At 41.2% G+C, this 13,205-nt stretch overlaps 1 protein-coding gene across 1 annotated transcript; it reads left to right on the forward strand.

The window, feature by feature from the left end:
• The first annotated feature begins 767 nt into the window (after positions 1-767).
• Positions 768-4,143, forward strand: GDF2 (growth differentiation factor 2). The gene is made up of 2 exons (XM_010135123.1): positions 768-1,346; positions 3,004-4,143. The coding sequence occupies exons 1-2, from the start codon at positions 1,001-1,003 to the stop codon at positions 3,942-3,944; spliced, it is 1,287 nt and encodes a 428-aa protein (XP_010133425.1). The 5' UTR covers positions 768-1,000; the 3' UTR covers positions 3,945-4,143.
• The last annotated feature ends 9,062 nt before the right edge of the window (positions 4,144-13,205 follow it).

Here is a 13,205-nt window from a genome sequence, read left to right on the forward strand (position 1 = left end):
AACAGAGGAGGATTTTCCTGTATCATGAGAAATTCTATTATCAGTCTTGTATTTTTGCCTTGGCCCATTCTTCTCATAGATAACAGTATCTTCATAGTTAATCTTCTGTATCTTCACAGCCACCTTCCACGTGGCGCTAGAAGACTAGTTCTGTCTTCATTTTGAGGCCACTGAAATAATGACTGGTTGTTCTCCGACTGGATTGACCATCAAGAATCTAAGAAATGTATTACATAAGATACTATAAAAACAAGACTAAATTCCCATACACCAAAGAAATCAAACTGAAAATGGACATGCCTGCAAACAACATGAAGGAAACTTGACACAAAACAGATATTTCACTGTATACAAACAATAGCTCTTGGCTGATAAATGGAAAGAAGTTTTAAGGCTGTTTGTATTGTCATGAGATCATGTCTTGCAGAATCACAGGTCTCCATCAAATGATTGGGCATTTTCTTATGGTTTGTAAAGGGACGGTAATGAAGATTTGTGCGATGTTATTTACTAACAGCTAACAGAGTAATATTGTTCTAGATCTCTGTTTTATAGTCTGGATGAAAACAGTGTCATCTTCTACATCCCTAAGAAAGCTTCTCTCTGTGTTGGCAAGGAAATGATAGAAGAGTGTAATTAAGCAATGATGACCCTAAAGAGAAATGTGGATCCTTTACAATATACAATGTCCTTCCCTCCAGCCACATGTGTTTGTCAGATGTTTACAGAATCTTCATTAACTAAGAGCTTTGCTAGATAACAGAAGCTGAAGCATGGCATCAATGACTCTGATAAGGGCAAGTGTACAACCAATCTGCTTGACAACTGACAAGAGGCTGGAGTTTGAAGCAGACTGCAAAAAGAACACAAGAAAGTGATTTGCAAAGGGCATTCCAGCTGTTTGCTTTCCATCTCCTTTCCTCTGTAAAGAAACAAGACTTTTAATCAGCTAAACACCCTTGTCCTCTTGTCTCTCCACCAGAAAGTAAATACGGAAGAAATGCATTATTTTGGAGTATTAGCTGTACTGTCTGTTTTCAATATCATTGCCTGTTTGACAAGAGGGAAGCCTTTGGAAGACTGGGACAAGTTACCAGCTATGGGAAAGTCTGAAACATACTTTCATGATACTGGGGAAGTGAAAGATGAGAACCATTTCAACGTTAAATCTTTCCTAGAGAATATGAAGACGGATTTATTAAGGAGCTTGAATTTGTCAAGAGTCCCCTCACAAGTGAAGACTAAAGAAGAACCACCACAGTTCATGATTGATTTATACAACAGATACACTGCAGACAAGTCCTCCATCCCTGCATCCAATATTGTAAGAAGCTTCAGTACTGAAGGTAGGAGAAGTCCTAAATATGTGGACTAGAATTTTTAAAGATGTACATGGTACTCAGATTCTTTTGAAATTCAGAGGGAACTGAGTGCCTAATTTCCACAGATTATTGACAAACAAAACAGGTTAAAATTCTGGATAGCAGTCTTGCTCTGTAATTTCTTTCAATCTTTAAAAAAATACAATTACTTCTAGTTTTCTGTTATATTTTTCTTTTATATTTTCACTGCATCAGCTGAGATGATACACTGAATAACAAGGTTTACATGAATCATGTTTCTCAAAGCTAGGGATTTGGAACTGAGTTTTAATGTTAGAATGCAAACTTTTGATCATCTATAATGGAGACACCCATGCTAGAAAGCTTTTCTTTCAGGTGGGCTCTTCTCGTACTTAAAAACCACAGCAGCCAACTGAGAAATCCAAGCAAGGAACAACAGTGCTCCCAAAATTCTGGGTTTGATTGACAGATTTATATGGAAATGGCAATCAAGCTTGTTTCAATTAAAAAAATTCAAGATCCCTGTCTGTGTAACTTTACACAGACTTTTAAAAGCTCCATCAAAAGAAGCAGTAAGAAAAGTTAGAAGTTAATGCAATCCTTGCGATAAAATGAGGGAGGGAGAATCAAAGCTTATTTATATGAAAAATAGACAAACACAGATAACAGCACTAAGGAGAACTCCAAATTCCAAAATTAGTGCCCCTAATCCTGAAGTGGAAAGAAAGCTTTACAGTGTGAGCTAGATTATAGCTTCCATATCTCACTCTCCTCTACAACTGCTTTAATGGGTAAACACTGTGAAGAGTCGTCAACATCAGCCAGTTAAAACTTCCCTAAAACTCAGTCACGACTGAGAAATTATCTTCAACTGAGCATCAAATAGACACCTGTCAGAGGTGACTTTTAAACACTACCAATCCGATCTTCCAGCCAAATATCTGCCCCTCCCAAGGCAGAGGTGCTGGTACTGCACATAGCTTTGCAGGAAAAAAAAAAGTCAAACAAAATCCAACACAAGCTCATTGAGTACAGCTGGGAAGGGACTGGGACCTGGGCATACACGGCTGTTTATCACTAAGTCCCAGTTTAGACAGACCCTGAAGTTTCAATTCAGGATTTTCAAAAACTTTCCTATTTCCCCAAACTCCCGGTAATCCAAACTGGTCTCGAAGCTATCTGAAGATAACAACAAAAGCCACAGCACAGCTAGTTCTCAGAGACACTTACATATGTACTCTACTTATCTCTGTTAGGAGGGAAGTTCATCCCATCACATGATGACAAGAGTAGGAAATTAACTGGGTTTTCCAGGAATTCTTTGTGTAAAAATCTCTTTAGAAAATTGCTAAACACTCCATCGATGTCTTATCTATGTACCTAATACTGTCCAGCATCATCCACAATGTGTTCTAGGCAGACTCCTTACCCTCCCTCCCCTCCACACACCCACTTGACCATGCAATCTTGATGAAAATACCAATGCCAGGGACATCCATTTCCTCTTTTCACCCCCTGCCCTTAAAACCTGTCCAGGAGATGGTTTGGGGTTTTTTTTTAATTGCTGGGTATCCATGCTCTTATTTTACCCGCAAAATACATTCTGAGTCTTTGGACAGTCAGAAGCACTGTAACCATATGTTTTGATTTCCTATTGCAGATGTTGTTTCTTCAGCTTCAGCAGAAGAAAATCCATTTCAGAAACACATCTTGCTCTTCAACATCTCTATTCCACGATACGAAGAAATCACCAGAGCTGAACTGAGAATTTATATCTCCTGTCACAGAGAAGTTGGGTCTCTCTCTAGGCTGGAAGGCAACATGGTCATTTATGATGTTCTAGATGGTGACCACTGGGAAAACCCAGAAAGTACCAAATCCTTCCTTGTCTCCCACAATATCCAGGAGTGTGGCTGGGAGATGTTTGAAGTGTCCAGCGCTGTGAAAAGATGGGTCAGGGCAGACAAACTGAAGACTAAAAACAAGCTAGAGGTTGTTATAGAGAGTAAGGCTCTGGGTAGTTTCACTTGTGGGAAGCTGGATATCAGTGTTACCCCTGACACTAAAAATCTGCCCCTGTTAATAGTGTTCTCCAATGACCGCAGCAATGGGACAAAAGAGACCAAAGTGGAGCTCCGGGAGATGATCGTTCATGAACAAGAAAGTGTGTTGAAGAAATTAGGAAAGAACAACACTTCATCTGAAGAGGAAGAACAGGGAGAGGAAAAGGCCATCACTGGGCCCCACCAGCATTCCTCCAGAAGCAAAAGAAGCACTGGAGTCAACCACTGCCGGAGAACTTCCCTCCATGTGAACTTTAAAGAGATTGGCTGGGATTCCTGGATTATTGCACCAAAAGATTATGAGGCTTTTGAGTGTAAAGGAGGTTGCTTCTTCCCTCTGACAGATAACGTTACCCCAACAAAACATGCTATTGTCCAAACTCTGGTGCATCTCCAAAACCCAAAGAAAGCTTCCAAGGCCTGTTGTGTTCCAACCAAATTGGATGCAATCTCCATTCTTTATAAGGATCATGCTGGTGTGCCCACTTTGATATACAACTATGAAGGGATGAAAGTGGCAGAATGTGGCTGCAGGTAGTACACAAGGCAGAATCTAAGAATAAGAAAACCCCCTTTTTCTGCTCTGTATAAATCTGTATGTCAGGGAAGCAAATGAAAATCCTCACTAACAAGGTTTGGAGCAGCGTATGGGGCTGGTTGTTGTTGCTGCTTATTTGAAAGGAAAACTGGTATTTAAATACTGGCAGTCATTGTAAATAGCCTGCATTATATATCATGGCAAAGTGAATACTGGACTAAAATACTGTGAGATTGAATGAACTATGCATTATTTGGCAACAGTGATACAATTCAAATACCTTATTTCAACTTTCCTGTTTAATCGACTCTGTTTAGGTCACAAATTAAAGAATTTTTAACGGGTATTTAGGTAGTCCTGTAAATGTTTAATAGGTTTAATTTTTTTAATAGGAAATCTAATTCTCTCAGCCAATTCTGACATTTTCAACATCTGTAAAACTCACTAAACAGAATTTAGTCTGCATGGTAAAGTCAGGAGTCTAAATCCCACAAGTCATTTCTCATATCTCAGAGAGGCTTTTACAGGCAATTTATCTACTTCTGCAAGTGAAGATTTGCCATATTCAAAACAAAAGAGACTCTCAGTGTTACTTCATTCCCGAGTTTCCTTCTGTGGGTAGCAGGTGCCTTGGTTTCAGCTTTCTTATCCTCAATGTCCCTATTTTTACCCCTTTATGGCACATACTTGAATGATAAGAAGTGCAGCCTTCCGCTTCTAAGACACTGTTTCCTAGGAGGAACAGAAGCCCTTATCTCTGCGCAACGATAAGGAGCCACTTTGACCTACTGCATATTCTTAGTATTTCTTTGCAAGAACATGCAGTCAAACGACGTTCAGCATTAGAAGCTGCATCCTAAGAGCAGTGGGGGTTGGCAGAGCTCAGCACTTGAGAAAAGCCCAGGCTACTTATTCAGAGGCTTAAATATGGCCCTTGGAATTCAACGTTAGGCTTAAATTTTTATTTTAATTTATTCTTAGGAGAAACTGTATTTTACATTAAAAATTCTTTCACCCCTTAAAAGTCTGGGAAAAACTGAAAACTTCTATCTGTGTTCTGTGAGACTTATACCACTGTATGGGAAATACACAACAGTTCTCTTTACTTCAGAAGTATTTTCACTAAACAAAAACCCATCTTTCCTGCAATTAAAGTAAAGTTCCTTTGTTCTAATAAAGGCTTTGCCTGTAGAAGAACAAAGTGTTGGTTTCAGGTGACAGATGTAAGTGCTGTACAATGTCACCATAGTCCAACTCACTTCTACTCCTCCACCACCTCCCAGACACACCCCAAAAAATTTATTAATCAGACAACACTTCTGATCCAAACCCACAGCAGACTACACATCTGTTCAAAATGGTGAAAAATATTGATGAGGCAAAAATCTAAATGGTAGCTGAATATATGGAAGCAACAGGATTTAAATCAATACATACATTTTAAATTAGGGCAGCCTGTGGCAAGATGAATTCATCTAGCATTAACAGGTCAGTCTGAAATCTAATACACAGTTTATTTACTATTGTTAACTTAATACAGAGTCAATAGCAAGTGAGCGCGAGCAGGGAGGTTGTAATTTCATCAAGAACTGCTGATTACATCACAAACCATGAGCACAAAACATGATTCACCAGAATACTTGGACTGATTTATAGGCTTTTCCTTTAGAACTGGGCTGCAATTGGCTCAGATCCGAGATCTGGGTCCACGCAAACTCCAACCATCCATAGCTGCATGTCATTAACCTCTTAAGCTTCCTGTGGCAGTCCTCTCATTTTACCACTCCCCACTGGCATCTGTCATCTTGCAGTCATTGTTATGTCTTACACGTTTCATTCTCTCCCTGTTTTGTTCATATCTCCCAAGCTCATGACATTTTGCACAACTTCTCTTAATCAAGCAAAAGAAACCATGAAAGAAGCAGTTGGTGTGATCACATTAGAAAAGTCATCCACCCATGTGTCAAGTTAATTGTAGCCATGTGCCCTTAAGTCATCTAAACACAAGGTCCTAATTTCATTTCAGCTTCATTGAATACAGGAGTTGGTCCATAATTAAATGAAAAAGCAGGGAAGAGGAAAGACCAGTTCCCACATGCTCACAGAGAAAAATTCTCAAGAATTTTTTTTTCACATTCTGAAGTTAAATGTTGATCTTTGTTTCCCAAGCTTTCTTAGAGAAGAAAAAAAAAAATACCCAGAGCCATTTTTGGCTCAAAACCTCAGACCCTACCTATGCTATCAGAATTCCAGAGAATTTACAGATCTATCCCAAAAGTGGACCATAAGTAATTTCTGTATTTCAACCCAATTCCTCTTCCAGACAGCTTTAACAATCACATTCTCCTAGGCTTAACATTTTCGTTGGTACAGTAGTAAAACAAAACATGAATCTTTCCAAAGGGTGATGATCAGGGTCATGAAGAAATGAGAATCCAGCAGTGACTGCAAATGCTACTTACAGCATGGCTGAAGTGTGCATCAAATTAACGTTTGGCTTTACATGGTAAATTTAGCAGCTTCATTTACGTAGTTTTGAACATTCAATTTTAAGCAGTTGCTCAAGTACCCTCACATTTCAACTGAATTAGGACACAACGAATCAGCCAGGTGGCCGGGATGTGCTAGCAAATATACAGGTTACAAAGAAAAGGCAAAGCACCTTGCCCCTGCTTCAAGCTGGGCCCCATAGGACAGAGAGAAACCCCCCCCTCCCATCACTACATTCTGAACCTCAACTAGCAGTTTGCTGCTGCTGCTGAAGAGCAGGTTGGGACTTGTGCACTGTCCAGCAGATGCACAGTTAAAATTAAAACTTGTTTAACACAAACACAAGGCTGGAGCACGCTCTCCTTCTCAGGCCCATTGGTGATCAGAATCACCAGCTGAACCCACAGCCAATTTTAAGGCTACCCTACAGCACTTCAGTCTTAATAAATAAACATGGTAAACTGATGGAAGATAGCCAAAGATACAGCTGTTGCTATTTTCACCTAGCTTCCCACCTCAACTGTGTAGACAGCAGGCACAGCGTCCTCTGATGTCCCCCTCTCCTCTGTACCATGTCCTAACACAGAAGAACAGCTGATGCAACTTACCACTTACCAACACAGCACCAGTGATCACTATTCTTTTCCACAGGAGAAGAGGAAATGGCTTCATGGGAATCTGGAGGTTCGGCTGGCATCTGCTCAGACATCTTTACACTGGAAAGGTCCTGACAACACACAAATGTTAAGCTAGAATTGTCAATCCCTGGTATTGAGAATAACAGGTTTTTGACTGTATCTCAAGATGGCTTATCAGACACAATAGTGCTTAACACAGTTAACATTGCTCCCAGGCCACAGCTGATGCTTGTCTCCAGTCTCCTGGCCATTACCATGTAAGTAATGCATGTAGGTGCATGACCGTGCACCATGTAGGTCTACACAGGCATACACTGTGAGCTCCAGGAGGTATCAGTACCTTCCTGTAGCTCCTCATAGGTAGCACTGAATCAAAGTTTGTTACTGCAAAGAGCTGAAGGGTACAGACTGGAACACAGAACAAGCTGGCAAAGCCAACATAGGTAAATGAACAATGGCTGTGGGACAAGACCTTATCCTTACCAAACGGCATAAGAACAGCTCCGCATGCCCTCTGGCTGCTCTAAATAGTTAACAGGACATCACAGCTGACCCCTAACCACCTCCCTTCTCCCCAGGTCAACTCCTCACCTACCGTTTGTTGTGTGTTTAGCAGGTTGCCCTGCAGTCTCCGGAGAGCAAGGGGCTCGGAGAGCTCGGCCGTCCCTCTGCAAGGCTGGAGGCTCTCACTGCAGGCGCCTCAGGTGCAAAGCTCCTCCGTGCCGCCCCGGGTCTGACCGAGGCCTACAGACCACCTCAGAGCCAACTCTGGCCTCTCTTCAGCCTTCAGTGCTCTCTCCATGCCCTGCCTCCAGGCTGCCTCGGTGCCATCGCAGGCTGTGACCGGCCTCCAGGGTGGCCCTGCCGCTCGTCTCTGGGCTGTGAGGGGCCTCCGTGCTGCCTCGGCGCCATCTTCAGGCTACATGGTGCTTCTGCGCCAGCTCTGCTCGTGGCTCCCCAGACGTCTTCACGTATTTTCTTACTCTCCCCCACATGGTACCTTAGAATATCTCAGATTAAAGGTGCCTCCTGCCATCTCCCTCTGGGCTGCCCACAGCCTTTTATGACCTCTCTGTCTCTCCAAGATGCCCCACTGCCATGTCTGCACCTGCTGCTGCCTGCAGGCCGCCTCAGGGAAATGTCCCTCAGAGCTGCTCCCGTTTTTCTTTCATCCTCTCCCTTAGAGCTTCAGCTGGACCATCAGTCATTATTCAGCTAAAAGCCTTACAGGAGAATGGCTTCTGTGCAGCCCTGGAAAATGGGATGTCCTGAGTGAGCCAGTGCCCTCCATGAGGCGCGTGGTTCGGCCGGAGCCCGCAGGCCCGCCATTAGCCCTCACCAAAGCCGTGACACAAAAGAGCTGAGAGACCAACATCCCGGCAGCCGGGGCCTTGGCACCGGCCAGCGACCAAAACTTCTGATCCAGCAACGGGGGAGTTCTGTACAACAAAATGGATAGCTTCGCGTGCCATCAGCTGGCCTGCCAGGACGTCCCGGGCACACCCAGCCCCGTCAGCGTGGTGGACAACAGCGCCGGGGGTGTCTGACCAGCCGTCAGAGGCGTGAGGCCCTCGGCAGCACAGTCCGCGGGAATCAGAGCACTCTGGTGCCGCCATTCACGGTGCCCAGCCGCTACACAAAGGCTGCTGCAGGTGGCTGCAGCTCTCACTGTTTCAACTAATATCCTTGGGACAGGAGGGCACTTGATGCAGCATTTAATATTCCCTATTTGTTATTGGCTGACTCTGGTGCGCCGTGCTGAACAGACATGAACGTCTGTCAGAAATGGAGGAGCTGGGGAAAAATATAATGCAAACACTTAATATACCAATTCTCTAAGGTCTGCGCATCTTTTCCCCATTTTTATTGAACAATTACTTGCCGAAATTCAAAATTGGGTTCCTGAATTAGTTCAGGTTGGATAGCTGCAGTTTTCCTGATGTCCTCCTGAACGTTCTGCTTACCTAGAGTATGGAGTTCATCTGTTCAGTGGAGTTGGTCAACGTGATTTTATCACAGCTGTGAGCTGTGGTGATTCTCTGCCTGTTCCTGGCTGAAATCAGAGTGGTTTCAAAACAGGAATACATATTTTCTACCCTCCCCCAATCTTCCAATAAAAATAGGAATTGTCTTATCTTCTTTTTTTTTTTAACTTCTTTTTTCTCTTTCTTAGTCACTATATAAAGAGGGAAGGGAAGGGAAGGGAAGGGAAGGGAAGGGGAATATTAACAGAAAAATATCAAAATCCAATACATTTTGGATTTAAGTTTTTCCTATTACAAATGTAATCGTTAAAGAATTCCCTTGAAGTGCTATTTCCATGTTCATAAAATGGAAAGCTTTCAATATCAAAAAAAAAAAAGTGAAAGAAAACTTCCAAGAGCTTTAATTTTAATCAATACAGGTTTGTACAGCATAAGGGCTTAAAAACTTAGGGACAAAGGCCCAACATTGCTTCTTTTGGCGTGGGAATTATAAAGGAATCCAATGATATTATTCATTATTTATATTACTAAGGGCCCTAGAAAGTCTGCTCAGGGACAAGGTTTCCTTTGTACCAAACAGTACAAAAACAGAACAGAAAAGGCAGTCTTAGACCATTCCTATGTGATCCAGTCATGCCCGTTGCAGACAGCCATGAAGCAGCACTGACCCAGACTTGTACAGCTATAAAAGGCAGTGAAGGTTTGCCTAGAAATATTTACCGAAGTCCTGGAAGCATTAAATATTTCATTAGCATAGTCCTGTGCTTGAGCTAATAAACCCTGCCTCTCAGTATTTAGGAGCCAAATATCACCTTTACATTAATTCTAATTCATACATGTAATTTAAAATACGGCTGTATTAGAAGACTCTACCAAACCCAGAAGTGGTTTATTTCCAAATTTCACCTTTATCCTGTTGGCATTTCTGCCAGTGAAAAAACTGCGCTTGCTGCCACCTTCAGATGAGCCTCCTTCTACTGTGGTTTATCAGTGGCCAAAGGGCCTATATGGGTCTGATGGGGGAGTAGTGAGATCAGCTACAGATGAGAACCAAGGAGCATTGAAACAAAATGTGTAAAGCCAGAAATATATAGCAAAACATGTAATGCCACTCTTGTGGAAGCTTTTTAGCATGTGATCAGAGTGATGCAGACCATGCATGCAAACTAGTCTGGGACAGATAAAGAAAATAACCTCTTCTCAGAGTGTATGGGAAGTTCATAGCCACAGGAAGTCAGAAAATGAAATACTTGTAGACAGATTTTAAAGGATCATAAAGTTTTATGAGTTATAAAAACTAGAGCTAGGCCTGAGCTATTGAGTTCAGCTCAAAACTAAAATGAAAATGGGAATTGGCTTGGGTTATATTAGAAATTAGAATTGATGGTAGAGTTATATTTTGGATCTAGGTACTCAGAGTTCAGTGAACAGACTTGCATTAAACACAATATGTTTGATAAAAATCTAAGCTATATGTATCAAGAAATGAGTAAGTAGTCACTCTCCAAAGCTTCAAGGATCCACACCACACAAGGAAGGAGTCTTACCTTCTAACAGCATCTATAAAGAATTATCAAGGTAGCAGTGAATGATACGTGTCATTTTGAATTTAGGACAAGAGAAATAATTCACTGAATAGATTTGGTGTGGAAAAATACTTTTATCCACAGTCCTAGGTTTTTAAGTTGTGCATGTTGGGGAAAGCATTTATTTTACATTTACATCGTGAAGCTAGTTTTGTTTCTGTGGGCTAGGGATAAAGTGCATGAGGAATAATACGTACCTGAACTTGAGGAATAAATTAAACTGTGGAGTATTGCCATGCCTTGACTTTTACTGGGTGAAACTAATCACAATACTGTATTTCTCGAATGCCTAGCTTTATAAAAATCTCAGCTACAGTTTCCATCCCCTCTGATATGAAAATGTTTAGAGCATGATACAATGCACAATGAATGTTAGAAAAAATTTTTAAAATTCTTTTTCTAGTCCTCTGTTTTTACGAGAATCACAGACAGGAAAGGGTGATTTCGTTATTTTTAACCTCTAGATAAGGCCTCACTTGGAGAAGAATATTGTCAATCTGTGGAAATACTTCCTTAAATGCTAAAGGGAAAAAAAGCCGTATAATGAGTTTAACAGTGGATATACAGAACTCATTTAGATATGAGAGGTATTTATCTGGCACATGCCCAATTAAAAATGCTCAGTTACTGTCGGTTACTGTCTCCTTTCTGAGTATGATCTTCATGGCAACTCATCTTTGTCTATTACTTTCAGAGTAAGATGAGGCAACTGTTAATAGCCCAAGTCTCTAAAACCCTGTAACACCCTTTGCACAGCAACTTGAAACTGAGGTAATGTGATTTGTCATTTCAAATTATACTAATTTCTATTCTAAAAACAGAAAGTGGCAGTGAAGAATACAGTGAAGAAGTTTTTCTTTTTCAAGATTTGCTGTGATTTAAACAGCAGAATGAAATTACTTTCAAGGAATCCAGAACATATGAATTTCTCTAATTTTAGGGTAAAGAATTTAACCTTATTTCCACCATTATCCTATACTTGGTAAATAGTTTGATACAAATGGAAGTGTCCATTACATGGTATGTATCAAAGGATTAAAAAAGAAAGTACTGCATATAGTCCATAAACGTGCAATGTCATTCCTTTTTTCTGGGATAGAAGGCTGCATGCTTAAAGCTACTGTACAGACAGACAGAAACAGAGATCCATCCTGACATATACTTAGGGACATGGATTACTGTACTTTTTTTCCCAATTCCTGTCACAATGGATCCATTTTGTAACCCTGCTCCTTGACTCCTGGGCATGCCTTCCTCCAGCACCCAGCAAGAGTAAAAGGAAGAAAGAAATAAGAAAAAAAAAGGGCACCCATGGAACAGCCCAACCCCCTTAGCCCAGCAGGCAAAATATGTAACCTTCCACGTTTACACATTTTTACTTCATTTTTTTAGATCATATATACATCGTCTTTTTCACTACGCGTTGTTTCCACCATATCAAAATTTGTTAGTCTATATCGTCCCTTTCAAGTTGATTGGAAGGTGTTGGAACACATGAAAATTGCAAGTACAATGTTAAGGACTCTAAAGTGGGATATGTCAGAATTAAGATTATCTATGCCCTATCCGCCTCTTGGTTGTATAAATTAATTACACAACCACAGCTCATAATGGGTTTATTTCAGATGTCCCCTGCCTTAGTCAGTGCACAAAGCACATGGTGCTTAAAAATTAAGTTGAGGATTTATGAAGTGAAATAATATCTTGTCTATTGAATTGATTGTCTTAACATACACTACAGTGTGTGTAATTATTCCTCTGGTAACAGCATTTAGAGACACTATCAGAGGCTGGAAGTAAAGGTAGGGCACGTGGCAGACATTAACATAGCAAGAGATCCCTTGCCAAAAAAACTTTCCAAGCTAGACAGACAGAAGAGCCATGAGTTAGAAAGCAATAGAAATCAGTTTGCCCAAGATCCTTGTCTGCTGTATTGGCTACACAAGGAATTTATGCAGCTCTGGCAATAACTCCTGTAGCTCAGAAGTCAATTTCTGGACAAAGTGTGGTTGTGCTGGAGAGTTTTTGTTCCAGTTACGTTTGCCCTGAGTGCTGGATTATCCTTTGTGGGAAGAAAGCAAGAAGACCCATTCAGGCTGGTGACAATGCCCTGGAGTTAGGTTTCTGATGGATGTTACATATTGTCACAATCCAGAACAGCCCCCCAAAATTAAGAAGATACAACAGATCTGAATCTCACTGCCTCAGTGAGGCACACAGAATGTTGCTGTGGCACACTTGGAGCTTAATTACTTACTTATATATTATTAACAACAGTTTCAACTGTATCCTAGGCCTCTCCTTTCACAAGGGAAGTGACAACCTCTTTTAAAGACGATAGCACAGCCTGGTTACCAGAGATACCTGTGATTTTAACATGCAGTTTGACAGTGTTTGCCATAGCACTGTCCATTCTCTACTGGACGCTTAGAACAATTTAGTTGTTCTCTTTGATGGGTTTACATTTGTACATATACATACGCACCCATGCAAATCAACCACGGGATGAAATAGTACCCACATATATAGGTGAGGCTATTTCTATAGGGGAGTGTTAAAGGA

The sequence above is a fragment of the Buceros rhinoceros genome, unplaced genomic scaffold (genome assembly GCF_000710305.1).
Source record: "Buceros rhinoceros silvestris isolate BGI_N320 unplaced genomic scaffold, ASM71030v1 scaffold19754, whole genome shotgun sequence".
In the NCBI taxonomy this organism is placed as follows: domain Eukaryota; kingdom Metazoa; phylum Chordata; class Aves; order Bucerotiformes; family Bucerotidae; genus Buceros; species Buceros rhinoceros.